General features: G+C 47.2%; 1 protein-coding gene across 1 annotated transcript; it reads right to left on the bottom strand.

Moving 5' to 3' along the window:
* Positions 1 to 4,826: 4,826 nt before the first annotated feature.
* oser1 (oxidative stress responsive serine-rich 1) lies at positions 4,827 to 22,151 on the bottom strand. Its single transcript, XM_084316444.1, has 4 exons — positions 21,823 to 22,151; positions 21,156 to 21,265; positions 20,573 to 20,683; positions 4,827 to 6,637 (listed from the first exon to the last, which is right to left on the bottom strand). Exons 2-4 carry the CDS (start codon positions 21,230 to 21,232, stop codon positions 5,608 to 5,610), a joined length of 1,218 nt encoding a protein of 405 aa, XP_084172570.1. The 5' UTR covers positions 21,233 to 21,265; positions 21,823 to 22,151; the 3' UTR covers positions 4,827 to 5,607.
* Between the last annotated feature and the right edge of the window lie 4,729 nt (positions 22,152 to 26,880).

Here is a 26,880-nt window from a genome sequence, read left to right as displayed (position 1 = left end):
TCTTCTCTGACCCGTCATCGAGGACGGCTTAAGTGTCCAGGACTTTATTCTGGTAGCTTAGTGTCACACGCACTACTTTTAGGAGTACTCGGGCTCCACTGCTGCTGGCGGGATCGATGTACATGACGCTCGCTTTGCGGCTGGATGGTGCGGGTGAAGGGCGCCGTCTGTTACTGTCGTGAAGTATGTCCAGATGGGCTCCATCGCACTTGGTGCACCTTTTCTTTAAGCGGCATTCGGCTGCCATGTGTGAGCGCGCACAGCGAAAGCAGCGCTTGTTGGACTTTATCCATTGACTGGCTTCCTCCGCGTTCAGCTTGGGGAAGGAGTCACATTGCGCTAGCCAGTGTTCTTTCTCACAGTAGGGGCACACTATCTTCCACTTCTCCGTTCTGGAGGGGGTACTGTGGCTCCTGCTGCTCGGTACTGACTCCGATTGGTGCATCACAGTCACCGATCTTCTTCCATCATTTAGTCGTCTGGTTCCTTCTCTGGAGCCAGGGGTGCTCCGTCCGAATGTATCTAGCCGTAGGCTGCTGACTTCTCTCGCCAGGAAGTCTGCTAGATCGAGGAGGTTCGGTTCGGGGCCATTCGGGTCTCTGTGGTCCCTCTGCCGCCTAAAGCGCTCCTGATGAGCGGGCGGCAGCTTCTCCAGAATCCTTTCCACATTTGAGTTGGCGTAAAGTTCATGCCTCCCCTTCTCTCTTTGCGCTCAAAACATCCCTACCAGGGACTGCACTCTGATGGACAGGTCGTCCAGTGCTCGATTGTCTATTGCTGGGGGTAAGCGGTCGATGTGTCGGATCTCCTGGATCACGTAATCCCATATGCGCCCATACCTCTGGTCCAATGCTACCAGCGCTGCTGTGTATGGGGTGGTGGAAGTCGCGTAGGCGAGCGCTATATTATGTGCGCGGGGAACCTTTAAGTGCTTCAGTAGGATGGCGTATTTGTGGCGTTCATCCAATACATCCACCAACATGGTCTCCAGACACATGCGGAGTTCTGTATACTGGGCCCGGTTCTCTTGGGTGAAGTCGGGTACCATAGGCGTGCCAATGTATGACGCTGACTGTGGATACATCGGCGAGCGTTGGGGGAGCGGCCTCCTAGGCGAGTCTCCTCCCGCTCCTTGGTATGGGCTGGTACCGGCAGTGTACCATGGCCCGCTTGTCCAGGTGCTGTTCCTCGGTGCGGGTCGTGCGTCGTGCTCACCCGTGTATAGAGTCGGGGGTCTGTAGCGCAGCTCCGCGGGAGTATAGCCTGGGCTGTACCGGACCTCCTGGTCCGGTAGAGTACTGTGCTGTCTTCGGGCGTGGTTCTCCTCCTCTTCCTCTTCGTCTTCAGTTAGGTCATCCAGTGCTTGTAGTCTCTGGTTTAGCCTCTCCACAGGATATGCTGCTCCTTCCCGGTTGCTAGGTCTCGCTTGGACCGGTGGGGGGAGGTGGTCTGTGGGGGGTATAGACCTCGTCTGTTGGTCAAGTTCAGGGTTGTTTACTCGGCTAGGGGATGCCGCCCTGGAGGTGTGTCTAGACGAGTTCCTGGAGCCTCTGGCGGAGGGAGAGGGTGTTGTCCGTCTGATCAGCTGTTCTATTAGTTGCGACTGCTGTCTGTCGCGCGCTGCGTCCCGTTGAGCACCGGCTCGTTCTCGGGCCACATTCTCTTCCATCTGAATGCGTCTTATTTCTAGACGTATCTGCTCGTGTTCGCTTCGCTGCTGGATCTGCAGTCGGTCGCGTTCAGCAGCGGCGTTCAGGCTGATGAGGAAGGCCTGCTGTAGGGTCCTCTCTGCCTCGCTGGGAGAAGGCGGTTGTATAGGGGAGCCTTCCCTCGGGGTACTCCTTGCGGAGCCTTGGAGCTCTATCTCCACGGTGCTCTCCCCGTCTTCTTCCGTGCCGAGTTCTCTCTCGGTAGCGTTGTATTCCTCCCGGGACTCATCTGGGACTACTTCTTCAGTACTGGCGGGGTGTGAAGTCATGTCTGGTTCCCACTGGTCCCCACCGTGAACTTGGTCAGTTACATTAGAGCCCGTAGGGGCCTCTATGGTCGGCGTAGTCTGGGCGTTGGGGTTAGACATACTTTTACTTTCTAGTTTTACAGCGTTTACTGTTAGTAGAAGACTAGGTTGTTGACTGACAGCGTAAGCCTCTAAGTACTGAGGGAGCCGTCGTTCGCGCTGCGGGCGTTGGTTAGGAGGATCGTTTCGTGGAGTGTTCATCATAGGCCATTTCAATATTAATAACACTATATTAATATTACACTGATTACCCTCCGGCTCGAAGGACCAATTGTAACTGAGGGGTACAATTCCCTGACTGTATTACTAGATATGATACTTACTACCACTACCTTTGTACTTAATATTCGGCCACCCAGTACACGGCATAAATATATTATCATAAACACTCTCACGTAGATGAAACGGATCCAACACAAATGTACGAAGTCGAAGTATGCGTTTATTACTACACAGCAATGGTGTGTAGAGCAAGCACTTAATCACTTAATTACATTTATGAATTGAAATAGTATGCACTTTTATGGCAAAGAGTATTCGTCGGTATATCAATAGATAATGTCCAATCTCTGATGGCGCAGGTGGTAAATATACGACCTGGAATAGTTAAGGAATAACAGCAATGATACTTTAATGATTATATACTAGATACACTAAGGGGGGGTTAATCCGGTCGCTTGTAAGCCGACAGGAGTAGGAGGGGGGGGGGGGGGTAGAATCCGGCTGCCTCGTCCGGCCAAGGGTATCCCAGGTGAACCCACTGTAGTGCCGTTCAATGCGCCGGCGATCCTTGGACCACAGATGAAAGCAGGTGGACTCTTTGTGGGCCGGCTCTCTCCGGTCCACGGGGGAGAGACGTGAAGCGACCTCGTCTTGCAGAGCGTCTCCTCACCTTGCGTCCTCTCCAGGGGGGGGGGTTCCAACACACGGCAGTGTCGGGGGTCTTTATCCATGGAATAATCAAAGTATACAAAGCATAATCCGTGCCTGGGAAGGCGGGCTGTCGTCGGTAGAATAATCCGGTATACAGGTCCACTCGCTCGTCGGCTCTGGGGCTCCTCGGGTGCAGCTTCACATGGGGTCAACCACCCTGGGTAAGCAGCCAGTTCTCTGCCCGAAACGATGGGGTACTGACTACGGTAGTATTCTCACCGCACGAAGCACTATATATTAACAGACTATTATTAGCTTAATAGACTACGTCCAACTCGACGATATAGTGCCAAATATGACTATTCGAATATTAATATACACGATGTCTCAATACCGATGGTAGGCGAACTTGGCCTTACTCCCACACGTGGCGTCGCGGGGAGGCTTTACGTCTGTGACTCTATTGGAGGGTAAGAAACTGGACTGAAAAGGAAGTCCTACTTTAGTAGCGCAGTATATATACGCACTATGAACAAATAGTCCCATTAGTGGTGCGGTAGCCAGATTCCTACGCGGAACTAGGACTTGTTCGTACATGTGGAGCGGTACGTTTGAACTGGGTCTGAGGGGTATGGCAGCCTGGCACCAAGGTCTCGACCAATAGTAGAATGGAGACTATTATGGGATGTTCAGTAGGCTAGAATGGATATTCAATGCATATTGTACAAGGAATATACAAGGGATATCAGGGAATATTAGAGAATATACAAATACAATTAAATATATATATATAAATAAATATATATATTCGGTTTAATCTGGCCCTTCACAACAGTCATATTTTATAAGTTATAATCAGAAACAAACCGTAAGTAGGTTTATGTTGACATTGTCATCACATTTTTGATAGCTTTTTCTGAAGACTTGACACTCAAAATACCTGCAGATATAAATGTTACAACCAGTCTGTTTAAACTGAACAATTATTGTAATGAAGGGTCGTGCCAAGAATGCAGCTTTGCAATACATGTAATGTATTTTCTTTTGTATAAAAGACAAACATTTATAATCTTCACTTCATAAGTTATTTATTAACCATGGCAAATATATTCTTGAGAAGTTTGAACTGTAGATGGAACACTTTCATCCAATATTAAATTGAATTGAATACCTTTTTGTCAATGTTGACAAACATCACACAAAAAACGATTGAAACCTCAAAATGCAGTGAAAGGGTTTATTGGCACTTGTATCTATTATTTTAAGAAATCATTCATTAATTTTGAGAATGTAAAAATCTCTCTCCAATCCCTGTTCATTTTAAATCAGTGTGATGCTGCCAGGATGCACATAAACTATATGAGGGGCCTTTCAAGAAGCATTAGACATCAATTCAGTTCACAACGTATTCAATACATCAATAATTACAGGGAATTGTTTTTCAGTTTTCTGGCAAACGGAGTAACCCTGCTTCTTCAAACACCCTTCTGAAACTATAAACTACATTACCCATTGACCGTATTCATTCACAGTGGCCATTTTGCTCTTACGTCCTGCTCAGGATGGGATTTCTTCCAAGGTGGGACCAGGGTGGAAAGGAATCCCAACCCGAGCATGACATAAGAAAATGGCCACCGTGTGAATATGGTGAATACAGGTGGCTGTCTATAGGTAAATTACATCATTCAAACAGAAACAAGAAAAATGGACAACTGGTTTTAAACAAACAAAAAAAGGTTGCTTCTTTTATTGACTGAAATGAAACCTCGGGACAGAAGACCTTTGATTCATGAAACCACAAATATCATCATCACACATGGCATGATTTTTTTTATTATTATCTTTTCCCCCCTCCTTTTTTCCGATTTTTCTCCCATCCCACCGTTAGTCGGCATGCCAATTCCCAACCCCCCCCCCCCCCCCCCTACTGTTGGTCCGGGAGGCCGGAGACTGTCACATGTTTTCCTCCGACACATGTGCAGCCAGCCGGCAGCCAGCGCAGATTCTCACCGGGAGAGTGTAACATGTGGAAGGTCACGCTACCTTTCTCCAGATCCTACCCTCGCTGTGCAGGCGCCCCGACCGAACTGTGGGGGTCGCTGTCCACAACGCCCAGGACCACCCACGGCTTCCCTCCCCCTAACTCAGCCAAACGAGTTAGTATAGCAATCAGCCCAAGCCAAGGCAATGCTGACTCTCCGGGAGTCGAGACCGCAGCCTCTTGCATTGGTGACGAGCACAATCTCCGCTACGCCACCTGACCACCCCACACATGGCATGATGACAAGTATCTATAGACTATATATTACCAACACAGCCAGTTACTGTAACAAGAGCTTTGGCAACTTTGTTTGGAAATCAGGAATTAAACAAACAAAAACAAAAAATAATCCAATGATAGAAAGATGTGAAAGCAACAGAAATATAACAAATACAAGTCAAAACTAAATGAGAATTAGTAGTAGTGGTTCATTCAATGCATATCTTTCAGCTCGAGAAATATTTGGGAGGGAGGACTGAACAGAAGAAAAATAAAATGAACAGACATTTCAGCCTGGGTTAGAAATGGTTAAATCTGCATTTTTTTTTCCTGGACCATTTTCCTTCTTTTTCACATACATATTCCTTCACTCCACTTGCAAAGCAAAAAGAAAATCGTCTTTACTTAATCTCGTTAATTTCTTGAATTATTATTACTATAATATTCTTAATTATCTTTAAGTATACATCATCTCTGCCATGTGCGACATCTTCTTGGGGATGTAGAGGTAATACTCCATGTAGCCAGAAAGGTCCTCTATTGAGATGTCATCAACGTAGGCCCGTGCTTGCTCCGAGCAGGAGCGAAGGGAGCCAGATGTCGATGAAGACAATGATGTTGAAGGTGACATAGCTGTGGTGGTGGTGTTATTGTTGGTGCTATTCAGAGTTCTGGGACCAGGCAGAGAAAGGCCCGGGTGACCGGTGACCTTGTTGCCCGGTAGGTTCCTCTCACACTCCGAGATGACGTTGCGAAGCCCTGTGAAAGAGTACACTTCCGGGAGGCCGGCCTGGCATCTGGACCGGCACTGACACGGAGAGCCAGCATCCTGCACCTGACCCTCTCCTTCCCCAGGCTCTGGGCTCTCTCTCTGGCTACAAGAGCAGGGACAGGGGCCTCCTCCTCCGGAACTGCTGCTGTGGAGCTTGGACAAGGCCTGGAAGTCAGAGGCACCACCAGCAACTCTAGATATCCCAGGCACTGCTGCTCTACACTCTGCCCCATCACAGGCAACTTTCTCTGGGCTGGTACCTTCGTCTGACTGGGCCTGGCCAGGGGCCCCAACCTGCCTGGATGTAGCTGTGGTAGTAGTGGCGATAGCAGGGATTTCTTGGCATGAAGACGAAGAGGCAACAACAGAAATGCCTCTGGCTCCAGCTCTGATACTTGGCTCGTACTCAGCGGAAGCCCCAAACACAGGAGGGGACATGTGGCCCAAGACAGCAGAGGATAGAAGCTCTTTCTGGGCTGGGACGGCCAAGGTGGAGGGAGCTCTTCCTCCACCACCACCAGAGCCAGTCTCCTCAACCTCAGGCACAGCCAGGCGTTGATGCTTCAAGTGGCCACTGGGGGGTGACAAAGTGGAGGCTGTAGTGCCATTGCTACTGCTGCTGCAGTAGGTAAACTTGGGAGGGTGCAGGATAGGAGACTTGGACCGCCGACGTCTCTGAGTCCTGGAAGCCCCTCTGGAGGCCTTCCTCATACAGCTGGGAGGGAGAGAGAGGAGAGAGAGGGGGGAGAGGGGCCAGAAAGAGAGAGGGGGGGAAGAGGGGCCAGAGAGTTAGAGGCCAAGGGGTCAGAAAGCAAGAGAGAATGAGGGGAGGTGTGAGAGGAGAGTGAAGGCAGAAAGGTAGAGAAGGATGTAGGAGAGAGGGGGTGAAGGTAGAAAGGTAGGGAAGGAGGTAGGAGAGAGGGAGCAGGCGAGTGCGGCGAAGTGGTGAAAGAGACAACAAAAAGAAGGGGAAGGATATAGAAACATTTTAATGTTGTACATTTTATCACATCCTGAATTTCCCCAAGGGGATCAATATAGGAATATCTTATTTTAGGGATGCCCCGATTGATCGGCCAGCGATCGGTATCGGCCGATATTCAGTACAAATATGAGATCAGTGAATTCCGATGCTTTATTTTCGCCGATCGTGAAAACCGATCGAAAAACATGATCCAATTCTTAGCGGAGTTCTCACTCGCTGACTTCTCTCTCAAGCACACAGAGCTGCAGCTCACAGCCCCTCCCCCTCCTCCCAGACCCATGTCAACAGGCTCCAATTGCCTCCGGCAACAGTCTGCTCTAGTCTAGTGCATGGGAGCTCTGTGAGCTAACGTTAGCTACCTAGCTATCGTTACTGTTTAAACAAAATGACACAGTGAGTCAACTAGGGCTGTCTTAAATGCTTCGAAGCTTCGAACGTTCGATTCGATGGCACAAGCTTCGAACAGTAAAAAAAAATCGAAGTTTAAAAAAAAAATCAAAAAAAAAATTCAAAAAAAAAATTTTAATTTTTTTTTTACTTCGATTTGTGTGTGTGTGTGTGTGTGTGTGTGTGTGTGTGTGTGTGTGTGTGTGTGTGTGTGTGTGTGTGTGTGTGAACTACCCATCCCAGTTAGGACAGCCGAATCCCGTCCAATCTTTCGCTGTCGACTAAAGACTCACTTCTTCAACCATTATCTGAAATGATAAAAAAAAAAAAAAAAAAATCTAACTGTGACTAACCTTACTGTCATGCACTTGTCCTAATAAACTAACCTACACTGTAACATGCAACACTTTGATGAACATTGTTACTCAGCTGATAAGAGTTGTACCCTTCTTGCTGTCTTGTCGTACAGAACTTGTAAGTCGCTTTGGATAAAAGCGTCAGCTAAATGACTAAATGTAAGTGTGTGTGTGTGTGTGTGTGTGTGTGTGTGTGTGTAGGTGTGTGTGTAGGTGTGTGTGTGCGCGCACCTTGTAGAATTCCACACATAAGAAAGAAAGATACTGGGATGAATAAACAAAATAGGAAATAAAATGTAGAAATGCATGCAATACATAAATAAATATGAATCTCCATATATGAAATATAACATTTAGATAAGGTGCTACTGAGATGTTTTGGTGAGTTCTTTGTTTTTTTGTGAAAGTTGCCCTTCTTAAAAATGCATGAACATTCACTGATAATTGGTCTGTAGTGGAGTCTACAAGGTCCACCGTACACCACTGCCCAGTATATTGCTAGCCAATGTACAATCAATAGACAATAAACTGGATGACATCCGAGCAAGGATTCAATATCAAAGAGACGTTAGGGACTGCAATGTCCTTTGCTTCACCGAAACATGGCTCACACCGGAGGTTCCAGATCACGCAATTCAACGAGCGGATCACTTCTTTATCCATCGCAAGGATCGGTCATCAGAGTCCGGTAAACAACGTGGAGGAGGTATTGCCTTCATGTTTAACAAAAATTGGAGTGATCCAACGAACGTGAAGGAATTATCCAACCACTGCTCCCCAGAACTGGAATATATAACCATCAAGTGTCGTCCTTTCTTCCTCCCGAGGGAGTTAACGGCGATCGTCCTGATCGGAGTGTATATTCCACCGCAAGCCAGCAACAAGGTTGCGCTCTCCAGACTACACGACGAGGTAAATAGAATACAAGTGGCTAACGTTAACGCCGCCATTTTAGTACTGGGAGATTTCAATAGCGCCAATCTGAGAAAGGTATTGCCTGACTTCTATCAGCATGTGACTTGCAACACCAGAGGCGGTAACATCCTAGATCACTGTTACACGCAATTTAAAGGTGGCTACAAGGCTCATTCTGATAGTGGCTTTGGTAAATCAGATCACACGTCAATTTTTCTTTCACCAAAGTACAAACAGAGAATTAAAAGTACTCCCGTAGTCTCGCGAGAGGTGCAGAAATGGGATCCGACGTCAGAAGAGACGATCCGGTCAGTGTTTCACCACACAGACTGGATTGTGTTCCGCGACACAGATAACATTAATGCCTACACGGAGACAGTGCTGGACTATGTTTGTACTAGGGTGAAAGAAACAATCCCCACTACCAAAATGAAAGTTTACCCAAATCAAAAACCCTGGGTAGACAAATCCGTCCGTGAAGCTCTGAGAGAGCGCACCAAAGCATACAATGACGGCCTAGTGGCAGGCAACATGAATGACCACAAGGTGGCGCGACACAACGTAAGGAGGACAGTGTCAGAGGCCAAACGGCGCTACAGGGATAAAATTGAACTCCAGTTTGAACAAGCTGACTCTAGAGCTATGTGGCAGGGGCTCAAAACGATGACAGACTACAAAGGCGCCTCCCTCAAACTGAACAGTGACATCTCCTTAGCAAACGACCTCAATACCTTCTATGCGAGGTTTGATGCTGGTAATAACAACACCAGCTCACAAGCCTCGGCAATGGGGGGGGGGGGGGTCGGCTGCTGATGGAGGCGCAGTGTTCAGGGTAACAGAGCATGAGGTGAGGCGGACCTTTAAAAAAGTGAATATCAGGAAGGCAGCAGGTCCGGACGGCATCCCCGGCCGCGTCCTAAAATTCTGTGCCGACCAACTGGCCCCAGTATTCACTGACATATTTAACCTGTCCTTAGAACAGGCTGTCATCCCCACCTGCCTGAAGAAGTCCACTATTATCCCTGTACCCAAAAAATCCAAGCCTGCTTGCCTCAACGACTACCGCCCTGTAGCTCTCACCTCCATAGCCATGAAGTGCTTTGAGAAGCTAGTAAAGGGCTACATCTGCTCCTCCCTCCCCATCAACATGGACCCCCTGCAATTTGCATACCGCCCCAACAGGTCCACGGAGGACGCCATATCCCATGTGCTGCACACAGCAGCATCACACCTGGACAAGAGGCAGGGGAACTATGTGAGAATGCTATTCATCGACTACAGCTCGGCATTCAATACCATAGTCCCCTCCATACAGCACTTTGAGCTACATGACATGTATGAAAGGTGCTTTATAAATACTTACTTACTTACTTACTTACTTACTCATAGCCAAGCTCAGGGACCTGGGCTTGGGCTATGACCTCTGCCAGTGGGTCTTGGACTTCCTGACTGGCAGACCCCAGGTGGTGAGAGCAGGCAACTGCACCTCCTCATCCATCACCCTCAACATAGGGGCCCCCCAGGGCTGTGTTCTGAGTCCCCTCCTCTACTCCCTGTACACACACGACTGTGTGGCTCAGCGGAGTAGCAATACAATCGTCAAATTTGCTGACGACACAGTGGTGGTGGGCCTGATCTCTGCCAACGACGAGAGGGCCTACCTGGAAGAGGTCAAGGTCCTGGCGGGATGGTGCCAGGAAAACAGCCTCTCCCTGAACGTCAGCAAAACAAAGGAGATGATTGTGGACTTCAGGAGGTCGGGGGTCAAGGACTACAGCCCCCTCAGCATCGACGGGGCACCGGTTGAGAGAGTCAACAGCTTCAAGTACCTCGGAGCCTACATATCCGAGGACTTGACATGGACCACACACATTAACAGTGTGGTGAAGAAGGCACGACAACGCCTCTACTTCCTCAGGCGCCTAAGGAAGTTCCAAGTCAGCCAGAAGATCCTTAAGAACTTCTACTCATGTACAATAGAGAGCATCTTGACCGGCAACATCACCTCCTGGTTTGGGAATAGCACTGCAAAAGACCGAAGCAGACTACAAAGAGTGACACGTTCAGCCGAACGCACAATTGGAGGGGGGCTCCCCACCCTCCAGAACATTTACTACAAGCGTTGCAAGGGCAAGGCTAAGAGAATCATTAAAGACTCCAGTCACCCGAACAACTGCCTCTTTGAACTGCTGCGGTCAGGCAAGCGATACCGGAGTCTCAAGGCGAGCACAGAAAGACTCAGAAGTAGCTTCTATCCCCAGGCCATCAGGCTGCTAAACGAACAATGAATGAACACTACACAACAACAACCACCAAACGCACATAGCACACACATCCACACGCACACACTCACTTTAAACAAACACACTGTAGCACCCACTCCCCACACTTTATATTTATGGATGAAGGATTGCACTACAACTCGTACACCTTACTGTAAATTGTACCTAAAATTGTACCTCATCCCATTTCTGCTTTGCACTAGATAGTACTGTACATTAGTACACTGCATAGTATTGTGTATTGTATATTATATGGTAACTCAGAACATTGTACATATGTCTATACCGAACACTGTGACCTCATTTTCTTCTTCTAAATTCATGCTATATTATGTTATTATGTTATTTGATACTATCTTGTCTAGCACAGTCTCTGGAGCGTAACAGTAAGAAGCATTTTGTATGAAAGTATTCTGTACTTCTGTATGACAACTATTAAAGAACTTGAACTTGATATCAACAAATGCTCCAGCAATAGTCTAGTAGTGCATGATACCTCCGTTAGCTAGGTAGCTCACGTTAGCTCACATTAGCTCACTGTTTAAATATGAAATGTCCCAGTAAACTAAATAGTTCACTGAGGCGTTGTCTTAAAGTTATCTAGCCGGCTACCTACTGATAGCTCCTGATATCAACAAATGCTCCAGCAATAGTCTAGTAGTGCATGATACCTCCGTTAGCTAGGTAGCTCACGTTAGCTCACGTTAGCTCACTGTTTAAATATGAAATGTCCCAGTAAACTAAATAGTTCACTGAGGCGTTGTCTTAACGTTATCTAGCCGGCTAGCAGTAGCTACAGATAGCTCCTAACATTGATTCGATGCGTATTCGAGCCCCTGGCTTGCATCGCAGTCACGAAAGGGGCTAGCTGAGGTCATGCTGAATGTGATTTGACCAAAGCAGAGTATACACACAGACAGTGGAGCTGTTTGCAGATAGCGAGCATTTTGACTTGTTGCGTGGCGATGTCTCGCAGATAATACAACTACAAGTATAATTATATAATATATTGTGGTGGACACTAGATGGAGGTGTCTCACTTCAGAATGGACACTGATTGAGTGACAGGAGGGAGTTGACTTAAGGGTGTGGCTGTACCTTGGTTCTGTTGGATTTGTTTGGAAGTAAAGTTCAGAGACTCGGTACTCCGTCTGCTCGTCGCATTGATTCACTTCCACAGTGGTGACCCTAAACGTGTGAAATATGAGCAATAACGAGAATCCACCTGTTGTGGTTCCCGCAGTGTATGCCGCTACAGTCAAGTTGCCAGAGTTTTGGCAGCATGACACGGCCCCGTGGTTTCAGCACATCGAGGCACAATTTCACCTCCGTGGAATAACGTCGGATGAGACGAAATATTATCATGTTGTCGCGGCATTGGATTCCTCCACTACACGCCGGGTGATGGGATTCCTGAGAGAGCCACCAGCAGCCGGCAAATACAACGCGCTCAGAGAACAGCTGTTGCGGCTTTTCCAGCTGTCAGATGCAGAGTGTGCGGAGCGCCTATTGTCCCTCAACGGATTGGGGGACAGTAAACCAACAGAACTGATGGAGAACATGCTAGCACTGCTCGGTTCAGGTGACGCTACATTTCTTTTTGTGCAGCTGTTCCTGCGTCAACTCCCGACTCCGGTGCGCACAGCTCTGGCCAGCTCGCCTCTCGTGCGCACCAAGGATTACCGGGGATTGGCAGAGGAGGCGGACAGAATTCTACTGGCCTCCCGTCAGTACTGTGTGGCTGCTGTGTCTGATCGGGTGGCTGATCGCAGGGATCAGACACGGAGGGATGATAGAGGGCTTTGTTACTATCATCGCCGTTTTGGCAACAAAGCGAAGAGCTGTGTTCCACCATGCACCTTTGGTAACCAGGGAAACGCGAGAGCCGGCGCTTGTTAGCGGCTATGAGCGCTGGCGTAAATATCAACGAGCTGTTGTTTATCGAGGACACGTTGTCTGGAAGGCGTCTGTTGGTGGATTCGGGCGCCCAGAGGAGCATCCTGCCTGCGTCGGCCAGGGACGCCTTGGGAAACGGACATGGACCACCCCTGGACGCGGCTAATGGGACTTCCATCCGTACGTTTGGTACCAGGTACGTGACAATGTGTTTACATGGACAGCAGTTTAGCTGGGATTTTATTATTGCTTCAGTGTCGGTGCCTATACTGGGCGCAGATTTTTTGTGTGCTCACAGACTGTTAGTGGACGTTGCGAACCGTAGGCTGATTGGCTCTGTGTTGACACATACCCCTGCACACTGGGGGGGCCGGGGCCGCCTGCCCTGGCCAATATGCTCGCCACAGGCGATATGTACCAGCGCCTCCTCGCCGAGTTTCCTGCTCTGACTGTCCCCACTTTCTCTGCCTCTGTCGCCAAACATGGGGTGGAACATTACATCCCAACGGTGGGCCCGCCAGTTTATGCACGGGCACGCCGCCTGGATGCTGCTAAACTGGCAATAGCCAGGGAGGAGTTTGCCACAATGGAACGGCTCGGCATTGTGCGCCGGTCCAACAGTCCTTGGGCCTCCCCACTACACATGATCCCCAAGGCGAATGGGAAGTGGCGTCCGTGTGGTGATTTCCGTCGCCTAAATAACATCACCACTCATGACCGGTACCCAGTGCCACATATCCAGGATTTCTCTGCCCACCTGGCGGGCGCCACCATTTTTTTATAAAATAGATTTGGTGCGTGGCTACCACCAGGTGCCGGTCCATCCGCTCGACGTGCCCAAGACTGCCATTATCACCCCGTTTGGACTGTTTGAATTCCTGCGCATGCCATTCGGCCTTAAAGGGGCAGCGCAAACATTCCAGCGGCTGATGGACTCTGTGCTGCGAGGCCTGTCATTTTTGTTTATTTATCTGGATGACATCCTGGTAGCCAGTTCATCGGTGGAGGAGCATCGGGGACATCTCCGTCAACTGTTCGAGCGGCTCAACGAGCATGGGCTGATCGTGAACCCGGCCAAATGTCAGTTTGGCCTGCCGGCCATGGATTTCCTGGGCCACCATGTCTCTTCCCAGGGGGCTGTTCCTCTACCCGCCAAGGTGGAGGCAATTGCTGCTTTCCCCCGCCCCCTCACCATCAAACCTCTCCAGGAGTTCCTGGGGATGGTTAATTTTTACAATAGGTTTATAGCCCATGCGGCTCACCTGATGAGACCTCTGTACGAGGCGCTGACGGGGAAGAGAGCAAACGATGACGTGGGCTGGTCCCCGGAGCGGGTCCAGGCATTCGAGGGCTCTAAGGCTGCCCTTGCCAACACCGCCATGCTGGCACACCCATCTCCTGCTGCTCCTATAGCCCTCACCACCGATGCCTCCGATTATGCAGTAGGTGCGGTGTGCGAGCAGTGGGTGGCTGGCGCCTGGCCTTCTTCAGTAGGAAGCTGCGCGACAACGAGAGGAAGTATAGTACATTCGACAGGGAGCTCCTGGCCCTCTTCCTCGCCATACGTCACTTCAGGTTCTTGCTGGAGAGCCGAGAGTTCACAGTTTTTGTCGACCACAAGCCCCTAACGTTTGCCATGGCCAAGACCACAGAGCCATGGTCGGGGCGGCAGAAGCGCCAACTTTCCGCCATATCAGAGTTCACTACCGACATCCAGCATGTAGCCGGTAAAGACAACCAGGTGGCAGACTGCCTCTCCCGGGCGCGCGTCAGCCCTGTGCACCTGGGCATCGACTATGCTGCCATGGCTGCTGACCAGCTCACCGACTCAGACCCTCAGGACGGCTGTGACAGGACTTCGACTTGAGGATTTGGTGTTTCACGACAGCGGCGCCACGCTCCTCTGTGACGTCTCCACTGGCCAGCCCCGCCCCATGGTTCCAACTGACTGGCGCCACCGGGTATTTGACACCATTCATGCCCTTTCACACCCTGGGGTAAAGGCGTCGGTCAAGTTGGTAGGGGCCAAGTTCGTCTGGCCGGGCCTTAGGAAGGACGTCAAAGTATGGGCGGCCTCCTGTGTGGCGTGCCAAGGTACATCGTCACACTAAGGCCCCCCTGGAGCCGTTTCTCATTCCAGAGAGGCGGTTTGACCATGTCCACGTGGACCTGGTGGGCCCACTTCCCCCGTCTCAGGGTTTCACACACCTCCTCACTATGGTGGACAGGACCACCAGGTGGCCGGAGGTTGTTCCCCTGTCATCAACATCGGCTGCGGAGGTGGCTCGGGCGTTTATTTTCGGCTGGGTCACTCGGTTTGGCACGCCATTGGACCTGACTTCGGACAGGGGATCCCAGTTCACTTCTGAGCTGTGGAGCACCGTGGCTGAGAGACTTGGGGTGAAACTCCATCGTACCACAGCATACAACCCAAAGGCCAACGGCATGTGTGAGCGTTTTCACAGATCCATGAAGGCCGCTCTCCGGGCCACGCTCACAGACGGCAACTGGGTCGACCGTCTTCCGTGGGTCATGTTGGGCCTGCGTACTGTACTGCCCCTAAGGAAGACCTGCAGGCCTCTTCAACCGAATTGGTTTTTAGTCAACCGCTGAGGGTCCCAGGGGAGTTCCTTCCTGGTTCCTCTGCCCCTTGGTCCACTGCAGCTCACCGATCTGCCTTCCAGGACGCAGCGAGGGTGTTTGCCCCAGTTCCCACACATCACTGCCTTCCCCAGTCCTACATTCCTAAGGACCTGATGACTGCAAGGTATGTGTTCATCCGTCATGGTGCCCACCGTTCTCCGCTGCAGGCTCCCTATGACGGGCCCTTCCGCGTCCTCGAGTCGGGCCCCAAGTACTTTGTGGTGGACATGGGGGGGGGAATAAGGAGCAGATCTCAGTCGATCGTCTTAAGCCTGCTCATGTGGTCCCAAACGGGCCAGTGGAGCTGGCTCAGCCCCGGCGCCGGCCACCCAAGTCTTCCCCTGTCCCATGCCCTCCGGCCGTTGTTATCCCTACCTTTCCACCGACGAAGCCTCTGCGGCGGCGGGGACGGCCCCCTGCCCCTACCCTTACCCTTTCCACGTTCCCTGTGACTGTTAAATACAGTCGTTATGGCCGTGTGGTCAGACCTCCTAAAAGAGACTGAAGACACTGGGTGCACTGTTTTTGGGGGTTTATTGTGTTCAGTTCCGTTTATTTGGTGTTGCACTGAATGTCAAGTCTGAATGTTCGGGGGGGGGGGGGGCTGTGTGGTGGACACTAGATGGAGGTGTCTCACTTCAGAATGGACACTGATTGAGTGACAGGAGGGAGTTGACTTAAGGGCGTGTGGCTGTGGCTTGGTTCTGTTGGATTTGTTTGGAAGTAAAGTTCAGAGACTCGATACTCCGTCTGCTCGTCTCATTGATTCACTTCCACAATATATATTTTATTAAAAAAATAAACGATATATATTTTTTTATAAAACCAAAGACGATCGGTGATCGGTGGCAAAAAAACGTGATCGGGGCATCCCTATCTTATTATGTAAATCCTCCTTTCTTAAAAAGGTACACATGAATATTATGGGAAATGTGTTTACCGCTTCTCCAGGGTCAGACAAGATAGATACCAATGTCCTCTCTGTGTGTTCAGTAGAACGCTATCTGGCTGCAAGCTAGTCTAGCTTAGCACAAATTAATGGAAGCTAGCCTAGCTGTTGACCAAAAATACCTCTCTTGAGTTTTAAGCTAGGCTAGTGGTCCGTATCCACTTCCATGCATTTGTGCTATGCTAGGCTATGTTGCAGCCGGATAGCTTTCCACTAAACACACAGAGGGGAAATTGGTATCTAGCTTCTTGTCCGACTCTGGAGAATACGGTAAGCGCATTTCCCATAATGTTGGCATGTTCCTTTAAAGTAACACTCCACCAAAATAAAAGGAAAGTGATGCATCATAATCTTAACACATATCCCACAACTATCCACCTCTGGTGGGTCCCCATCATGAGAGGTGTAGCAATGTTTTTAATCAGCTTAAACACCACTGTGAATGGGGACAGCTGTCTTATCAATTGAAGTTGAGATATTCTCTACTAAAGGTGGGTATGATATCTATGTCTACTGTTTAAACAATAATATAAATAGTCCTAGAATCTCTTTATTGCCAAGTACACATATATATATAACAGGAACGCAAAAAAACTATTCACGAGCAGTCGGCAGCCATAGTCCAGCACCCGGGAACCAACTCCAGTTGTAATGCCAGCTCCTTGGTCAAGGGCAATGGCAGGAGTGTGTACCTACCTACCTAGCATGTGTAAATGTAACTAAATTAAAAATGTATGACTAGGTGGCTAGGGGACAGCAGGTTAATGTGTGATGTGTTCAGGTATACTGTCAGTCGTGAAACGAAAACATGAGGACCATACATACTATGTATCGGGAATGTTGAGAAAATCCTCAATGAGTTTACATATCTTGGAGACACGCACCATCGTGCATTTCAGAGCTACAAGCAGCACTACAGATGTTCCAAAGGCTCATAATGGCAGTACATTCCCTTCTTTCAAGGCCGGTCATAAAAGAGTAAACAGTTGCATGTGTTTATCAAATGAAACAGATGAGTTGTAAAAAGGCCGGTTAGCAAAACAGACGCCTCTCACCGTTCAAGCAACTCACCCACACCAACAGAAAACAAAGCAATGATCCCACCCAAACCAGAATCTGCTGAATTCAATACCATGTGGCAACTCCTGTTATCATGGTCAACCATGGTCTGAGGATGACCCATACATCTCTGGAGTTTCTCCTCTGGTTGTATTATGTTGTGTTCTTTTATGGACATATCGAGTTTATAAGTCTCTCACGTATTAATTTGTGTCACTATTTCCACCAGAACATGCCAATTCATCCAACAGACAGAAGGGCTTCTGAGTTCTCAGTTGGGTGCTCAGCCCAAAACGATACAGGACAGTCCTGAGAAGAAAATAGAAAAGGTGGCAGTCCAACAATAATAACGTTCCTCATGGAGAGGAGGTTGTACTGACGTTATGTTGGCCGTCATCTCAAGCCGATTGTAAGTGAACATGTAAACTCTGTTAAAGTCTGCCTGATATCAAGACACGAGATCTGGAAACGTGTGATTAGGTGGATTATATGGTTGGAATTAGAGATGTTCCGATACCATTTTTTCCTTCCCGATCCGATTCCGATACCTAAGCTTTGGGTATCGGCCGATACCGATACGGATCCGATACTAGGGGTGGGACGATACATCGATCCAGATCGATACATCGATGTAATTATCAACGATCGAATCGGATCGATGCAATGTAATAAGATCGATTCATATCGATACTCTTATTTTGAAAATCCTGTGGCGAGTCTCATATCCGCCCAAGAACAACAGCAGTAGCTCCGTGTGTGTAGACGTTACAGCATAGCATTCTCCCTTTCTGTGTGTGTGCGTGCGTCTTTGGAAAGACCAGATGAGGTCAGAGGAGTTTGATGTTTAAATGTTATTTAAACATAAACAATATAATACATAATAAATGTAGGCCTATACATGATCATGCAACATCAACAAATTGTTGTAGGAACGGTTTGGGAGAGGAAGGTAGGGAGGGGTTTTAGGTTGAGTTTTGAGTTCCAAAAAATGGAGCTTAAAGTTTAAAGCTCAATATATCAAAACGTGGCACTTTACAGTGAACAGGAGGTCTATTTGTATTAAAAACAATAGATTGATTTTCCTTTAAATGTCTGGAAGAGCTCAAAAATACAAATGTCAAATGATATTTTTGTTACCTTTTTTTAGTTGATCTAAATGTTACCGATTGTGTTAAATGGGCATATGATATCATCTCATATCGATTGCAGGCACCTGAATCTAATCTAATCGTATTGTATCGTGAGAGACTTTGTGATATCGGCAAATATCGTATCGTTGTCCAAAGAATCGATATCGTATCGTATCATGATGAAACTGGTGATTCCCACCCCTATCCGATACCAGTGCATACATTTAAAAAGAAATAAAACATGTCATTAATTGTGTACGCGCGGTGGTCGATCAGTGATGACGTTAACGTGAGCTAACGTTAGGTTAGCTAGCATGAGCTACCGGTAGATGGAAAGACTAACGTTACTGGTGAAAATGTGATTTAACTTGGAATACTCCTTTGCCAACTTGCTGTACTTTGCTTGCAGGTCTGCAGCCATTATTGCTGGATTATGAATAGCCCCAACTTTAGCCAAGGTAACGTTAAAGCTAAAACTTTAACATTAGTTAACGCTAGCTTTCGGTTAGCTGTTCAATGCTAATAACACCACCAAGCGAACCCATCAGAGCTCCCCGTCAACAGCGCTCTGTCGGGACGATGGCAAAGTATCTGGAAAGTATCTGCTGTTAAAATGACATTGACACTTTAATTCACGGTCGGTTAAAAACACGTTTGTTTTATAATGCTCACTCAGCAGACCGCAGTGTTGTTGATAAATTACGTCATATGGTATCGGAGCGCAGAATTAGAGGGTACTCGCCGATACCAGCATTTTAGGCAGTATCGGCGGCATTTTCGATACTGGTATCGGAACAACTCTAGTTGGAATATGTTCTAAATGGACAATGCACTGTTCTGTGGCATATGACTGGCCAGGATTACTTTTGTTGCACAGTCCTGCGTTAACGTTAAATGCCACTCTTACAAAACATTAATGTTTGTGATGGATATTCCCGGGGTAGGGAGGATTTCACGAGTGCACAATTTCATTTCATGAATGGATAGTTATGTGGCTTGATTATTTGGAAGAGTGAACACCAAATTTGATTATCAAGCTTGGTTGTAAGCTAGTGCACCTCTGCTCATTAATTTGTTTTACAAACACAGACTGTGAAATACACAAAGGTATGCATGTTAACTAGGGATGGGAATTTGAAGGCATATCAATATTCGATTTGTGCCTTATGGAGTTGATTGTGCCTATGGTTTAGCATAGTTTACGTTGTGTAGTTTACAGAGCTAGAAGGATACCACAGGAGAGTGTGGAAGTGAAACTAAAAGAGACAAGTAAACACAGCTCTAGCCCATTTAGATCTAAAACACCTGCCAATAATGCATTATATAGCCTGTATACACACAAATGTGTTTCCCGGTTTCAGTGGGTTAAAAGGTAACATTGATTTCCTCGCTCTTGAACATACAGTAACACAATGTATTGACCATTTCCCTAAAACTATCTTTTTCAACTGTATGGATAGAAACAATTTATTTCCCAATGTATCCAACGCTAGTATCTGCCCTTGTACCGTGTCGCCACCGTCAACTGTCATGTTAGGTGCATTTGCATTCTTTTGCTAACATCTTTCCAAAGTTTTCTCCACTAAGTTAGGTTACATGCGGTAACGCTATATACAGGGTCAGAACATGGGCTCACATAATGTTACGTTTTTTTTGATAGGGTAGAACAATGCGGTTGAAGCATGAGACAAAGGGAAAGAGAGACTGACTATAGCACAAGATTCACAACAGGTGTTGCATAATTGAATATCGTTCTGTTATCATGTCCACAACACGTAAGCAATATCGTCCTATCGTCGCCCAAGCCTACTACATACAGCATGTAAAATCACATGTTTGTCAACACATGGTACTGAGACGTGTGATGGCAAACTGAAACTGTCATTTTCATTCGCATTCAATGTATACTATAGAATATTTCAAATATCATGTTGTGAGGAAATCTGACTTAATATTTTCTGTCAATCACACTGAGATGATACACATCGACACATTGCCCTAGCCAGGTCTATATAATGATACTCCTGTGGGAGGAACAGGTAACCTACCCATGCCAGTTGTCTTTAGGGCAGCTGAGTTTAGGCTTGGCTCCGCTGGCTTCAGCACATGCCCTGGGGACTGCCCTGTGGCCTAGGGCCTCTGATACAACAGCAGGCAGGCTGGAGGAAAAGGAAAAAAAAAAAAAAAAAACAGTAATGTACAGATACATTAATAAAACAAGGCCTTATGTGCCACTAGGCACGAAGTGGATAGGTAACAGGTAACATTAATAAAACACACATACATCAACAAGCAGAGAAAGACCGACAGACACAAAGAGCAAGAGAATAAAACAGGGGGGGGGGGGGGATATATATACATGCGCAAAGTATCTTTACACCGCCACCCTATCTGTGCATACGTTATGGGTATCTGCTTAAAAAAATAAAAGCTAAACAACAGGATTATAAAATCCGTTATTTATAACTATATATATATAAAATAAAAGTGTCATATCACAGTGTTTACATTTCTTCCTTTTTTCTAAACAGAGCACTCAGGCTCCTTCCATCACAAACACATGCAGCCTAAATTGGCATTTTTGTTGTCAACCAGTTACAGTCAGAGACATAATGTACTATCATTACCCACCTCTCAGCATCTACCCTCAGCTTCTTGAAGGCCGTCTGCAGTGTCTCCTCCTCGCAGTCCTTTCCCCCAGCCTCCATAGTGGAAGGAGGCTGTTCAGACCAGCCACCCAGCTGAAACACACATGTTATATCTCGTTGACTAACATCAAAGAATGAAGTCTTAGCACTGTGGTCCGGCTTTGGGCTTGAAGGATTTAGTCTCATTTAGCAGTAACCCCCAAGCATAAAAGCCGACTGACACGGTTTGATTACATTTACAATATAAAAAGACACTAGAATTGTCTGTATTCGTCCTATGTTTTCCCCGACGGTGCAACTTGCTGTATAAAAGCAACAATACACTGCGGGCGCATCACAGCCGTGGCAATATTCCTGATATTGCACTGGTTGTCGTGTATTATTGCTTAAATATATTATAGCGTTATGTCGCTATAAATACAAACGATAACATTATTCAAAAAGAAAAAACCCTGAAGCAGCAACAACAACAAAACCCCACTCGTAAACACGGGCTGCCATGATCACTCCCACCCTGCTAGCAGCTCGTCGGTCTAATGCTACTACCGTTAGCTAACGTTACAGAGACACACAGACATCCAGCCTCGTATAATAAAATACAACAGTGCTGTGTTAACGTTACATAACACTACATATGTGACGATACTTACGGCTCAAGAGATCCTGGTCGCAGTCTAGGGTGAAACTCCCAGGACATGCAGGTGTTCAGCCTCTACGGGCCCTCGGGTGTTAGCTCGCCAGCTAGGCAGCTAGCGACAGAACAAGCTAGCAGCAGTTAGTAGCTCTGTGTTCTCATCGGTTGCCTCCGCGAAAACACGACCAGTAATCCTATTGTGTGGCGCATATGTGGCCACATTCGATCCCCTACACTACACCAACCACACATTGATTTAAATTCAACACTACGATCGCGGAAAACAGGGGTGTTTACGATCTATTTCCAGACGTTTCTCTCTCTCAGCTCTTGTTTACACACGAACCCGTCGCAGTGACTCTGCAACAACGCGCTCTGGTGCTGACGTAGTACGCACACAAAACATGCGCCCTTTCCTTCTGACGTCAACCTGTGTGACCGCAGCCACACGATGGAAGTCATGAGATGTAAATGTTCTGCAATTATTATACACAAAGCACTGGAGTATTTTCCTTAAATTGGTGTACACGAAGTTTACTCCACACGCATGTGTGCTATTTAGCCTACATACAGAGAACCAATTATATGAGAGTAGTGGGGTGTAGTATGTCAGGATTATGTAACAGAAATTGAATTGTGTAACATCCATTCCACACAGCAGAGGACAAAGCTTTGCAGTGGGCCAACGGGCACGTTGAACAGCCTACATCTGAGACACTTTTATGCTCTTGCAATATTCTACAGTCTACACAATAGGCTAATGCACTAAAATCACAACATTATAGGCGACATTATGCCACAATATTTGGAACACCCTGTAGCCTACCCACAGTCGTAAAATAATGTGAATCCCTACCCTCCTTCAAAACCGCTCTCAAAGAGCACCTACAGGAAACAGGCCCCAGTAAATGTCCAAATCTTACACAGTATATTTGTATGTCTTTTATGTCATAAATGTCTTGATTAATTGAAAATGGAGGACCCTGATGTAAACAAGACAAAAGTATTTTTCTCGTCTGCATCCTCTTAGCAGTTGTTTGTATTGAGCCGTACTGTATTTTACCCATTCTGCAATATGTTAATAAAGTTTTCAATCAATCAATCAATACATGTATAAAAACGAATAGGCTACAGTAGTATTAGCCTATTTTAATATATTCATATAATTTACCACAAGCTGTGGCTTCAAACATTGTTTATAAACCAGTTTTTTTTATTTATTTTTAAACAGTTAAACAGGTTTTTTTATAAACTAGTTTTTCCACATTTTTAAAAGGAACCTAGTAAAAATAGCCTTCCAACCTGCATCACACCTTGCACTGTGCGTGCGCGCACACACACACACACACACACACACACACACACACACACACACACACGCACACACACACACACAAGGGACTAAACACAAGGGACTAAACACGTTTCGCAATTATGCCACATCAATGTGGAACGCCCTACCCAAAGCTGTAAAGGAATGTGAATCACTACCCACTTTCAAAACCACTCTCAAAGAACACCTACGGGAGACTGCAATTCGAAACTGGCCCCTGTAAATGTCCTAACCCAACCCCCTCCAATGTACAGTAAATGACCAAGTATGGTTTTGTCAATATTCCAATGTACAGTTTTGCTTAGTTGTACAGTGTTCCCCACCCACCCCTACACACACAAGTAGGCTGACAAATACACAGTAACACATGCAAACACACTCAAACAACACCCAGACTCACACACATGCTACACATACACACCTGGAAACATACACACAAGCAGTGCATTAATCAGAATCCTCCGTGAGATAAAGACTGGTAAAGCACTACGGCCGAAAGTGTGAATCGGGTAGAATTTCCCCTGGAAGCTGCCTCCGAACGGACCAAACTTTTCCCGAATCCTGTCAGCAAACAAGCTAGAACGTCCTGGTCTGCCTCAGGGCAGCTCTGGCTGCAATTGTAGCTTACCACCACCGGTATGACTGTGTATGAACGAATAATGGACTCTGTGAAGCGCTCTGGGTGTCATGAAGAGCGCTATATAAATCCAAGTCATTATTATTATTATTTAAACAAGGAAATATTGTGCACTTCACACGTTTCTATAATTGTTTTGTCGAAACCGGAAAGCCAGTAGCCAGTACTTCCTGTACTTCCGTTTTCACACTTCAGGAGGCATAGCTTTACCAGCCTAAGAGGAGACTGTCTATTAGGAGGGGGTGGGGGGGTTTGGACATTTACGGTGGCCAGTTTCGAATTGCAGCCTCCCGTAGGTACTCTTTCAGAGCAGTTTTGAATGTGGGTAGGGCATTCCACATTGTTGTGGCATAATTGCGAAAACGTGTTTTGTCCCTTGTTTGTGCCGAATCTGGGTTGCACATGATTTGTGGAACTCCCTCTGGTGTTGTGGGCGTGGTATTCACTGACCTTTGGGAAGTATTTCGACATGTACATGGGTACCTGAGTGGTGTAGTGTATCTTGTAGACCAGGCCCATTGCAAGTTGCTGTACTCTGTCGTCTACTCTAAGCCATCCTAGGTGGTCAAAGTGGGCAGGGGTGAGGTGGGTTTTAGGAGTAAGGTCAAGCAGTAGTCTGACCAGTTTGTTTTGTGATGTTTGTAATCTTGTTTTTAGCGCCTTTGAGGTGCTTTGGTACCATGAGGTGCAAGCATAGTCGTAGTACCCTTGAATGAGTGCTCCTGCCAGAGTCTTCAGGGTATTCTTGTTTACCAGAGAGGAGATCCGGTACAAGAATCTAGTTTGTTGGTTGACTTTTTTGATTACATTGGATGCCATTTTGTCACAGGAAAGATTTGCCTCTAGGATGGAACCCAGGTATGTAATTTCATCTTTCCTTGTGACAATATTGTCACCGTAACTGAGAAGCCGTCGGTCTTGCTGAGTTTGTTATTTGATCAGAAGAAAATGGATTCTGTTTTACCCAGGTGTAATGATAGTTATATTATCATACTGGCAATCGCGTCTCGCTCTGCCTACTGAGATATATCATTATCTCCAGCACCTAGTGTGCTCTGGGAAACAAAACAAATGCACCCACTTGCACGTGACCAGGCCACTCCCATGCCCGTGCCTCTATATTACGCCGGAAGTGGTCACGCCTCACTCTTCCTCATTTCGTTTCCAACGCGGAAGCTGCTCAGATGCACTTCTTGAACTGGAAATTGTTATGAAGCATAAGGAGAAATTACACAATGTTGGGAATTCGCCAGAATTTCGCCAGCCCCCGAAACCTTCTCGGCACGACCTAACAGTACGGCGGTCCTGTCCTGTTTTTTCATCGTCGCATGACAGCGGACAGAGGGACTTCGCGCGACGGTTGGCAGTCGAGCCACTTCGCGCCCAGGTAGGACCTGCGCTAGCAGGCATTGGTACTGGCATGTGTAATACTGCTTGTTGTCTCGTGAGACGACCGAGTGATGTATTGGCGCAGGGGGGCGGGATATTTGGATAAACGTGGTCATCATGACTCACTTTTGGATGTTTTTCCAAGTATCCTAGCGTGCAGCTAATGCTAAGATGGGTAACTAGGGTTATAGGATAACCTTACGTTTGTTATCAGCGAGCCAGGTGCATATTCTGCCGAGTTCTGAGCTGAGGGTTTTTTCAACCTGTAACTTGTTCTTGTCAGAGACCGCAAACAAGAACAAGTTGCAGTCACAAGAGTCTAAGTATTCAATATTAACATTCAGTATTCAAGTATAACAGCTAGCTAGCCGTTGTGGACACTCACCTTTCCACAGCTAAACAGTCTGCAAAGCATCTGGTTTGAGAATTGTTAAATAGATACACAAATGTTCTAGAATGTTCTATTATGACATCATACTGTGACATCACAAGGGACCATGTTTGAGTTTCATTTTAATAATATAAATAATATGTATGGTAAGGCTGTCCCTGAAGCCTGTTTTTGGGATTCAAACTTCGTCAGGGTTTTTTGAACCTGTTGAACACGTTCGAACCTTCGCTTTTAATTAAAAAAACAAATAATAATAAAAAAAAAAAAATGTATTCTCCTCAAACTAAATCCTCAATTTGAATAAAGTGATTAATCTGATTAAACGGACGTTCGAACCTTCGTTTTGAATAAAAAAAAATATGCACTATGGACCCAATGTATTTCAATGAGGGCTGAGGCCGTCCTTCACTCTCACGATGATTAAAGCAAAACGATAAGAGATGAAGCTTAGTCGTCTTAATATGAGCACTTGAAGGGTTATGTGAAGGGTTATGTGCGATATTGTGTAATTCCGTCGACAATTGTGGCCTGGGTGGCGATCGGAAAACAAGGGCAGGAACGGTAAAAAATCTGATTTTAGCTAGAGTGGAGAACGAAAGGTTATCCTATAACCTAGTTATATGAATACTGGCAGAGCGTCTCGCTCCTGCCATTATGAGATAACTCTTATCTCCTAGCACCTACTGTGCTCATGAACAAACAATTTGCACCCATGCACCTGAACAGGCCACGCCCCAGCGTCCTCCTATAAGACGCCGGACATGGTCACACTCTACCTTCCTCGGAAAAAAAAGTTTCCAACATTGAAAACCCAACCAAGGGACCTCAGGGCACTGAGAGCGAGACGCTCTGCTAGTATTCATATAACTAGGTTATAGTATAACCTTTCGTTATATATCATATTGGTCATTGCGTCTCGCTCCTGCCATTATGAGATATGGGGCAGAGGAGACGCGTGACCCGACAAGTGTACCCCCTGAGGGCCCGTAAGCCCCACTACCAGGGAGGAGGGGAGTCCCGTCCACCCGCCCGTCCTGCCGAAGGGGGGGGGGGGGGGGGCAGTCAACTCCACCAAAGTGCGAAAAAGAGAGACCCCTGAAAAACGCACAGCACAGGCGAGACCACGTGTGACACATCACCCCGTGGCACACACCTACACACCCCTGCTAGCCCACCAAAGGCGGGACGCAGGAGAGGTCCCAGACCTCAGAACCGCCTGGGAGACAGAACCCCCAGTCATGTCCACAAGGGAAAACTTAACGAAGGGACCCGGGGAGGACCAGGAGGCCGCAGCACCAACTCACTAGTGTGAGGAGGCGGACGA

The sequence above is a fragment of the Notolepis coatsorum genome, assembly GCF_963971535.1.
Source record: "Notolepis coatsorum genome assembly, chromosome: 6".
Lineage (NCBI taxonomy): Eukaryota > Metazoa > Chordata > Actinopteri > Aulopiformes > Paralepididae > Notolepis > Notolepis coatsorum.
The sequence above is the reverse complement of the archived record's forward strand: the minus strand, read 5'-3'. Positions and strand labels throughout refer to the sequence as shown.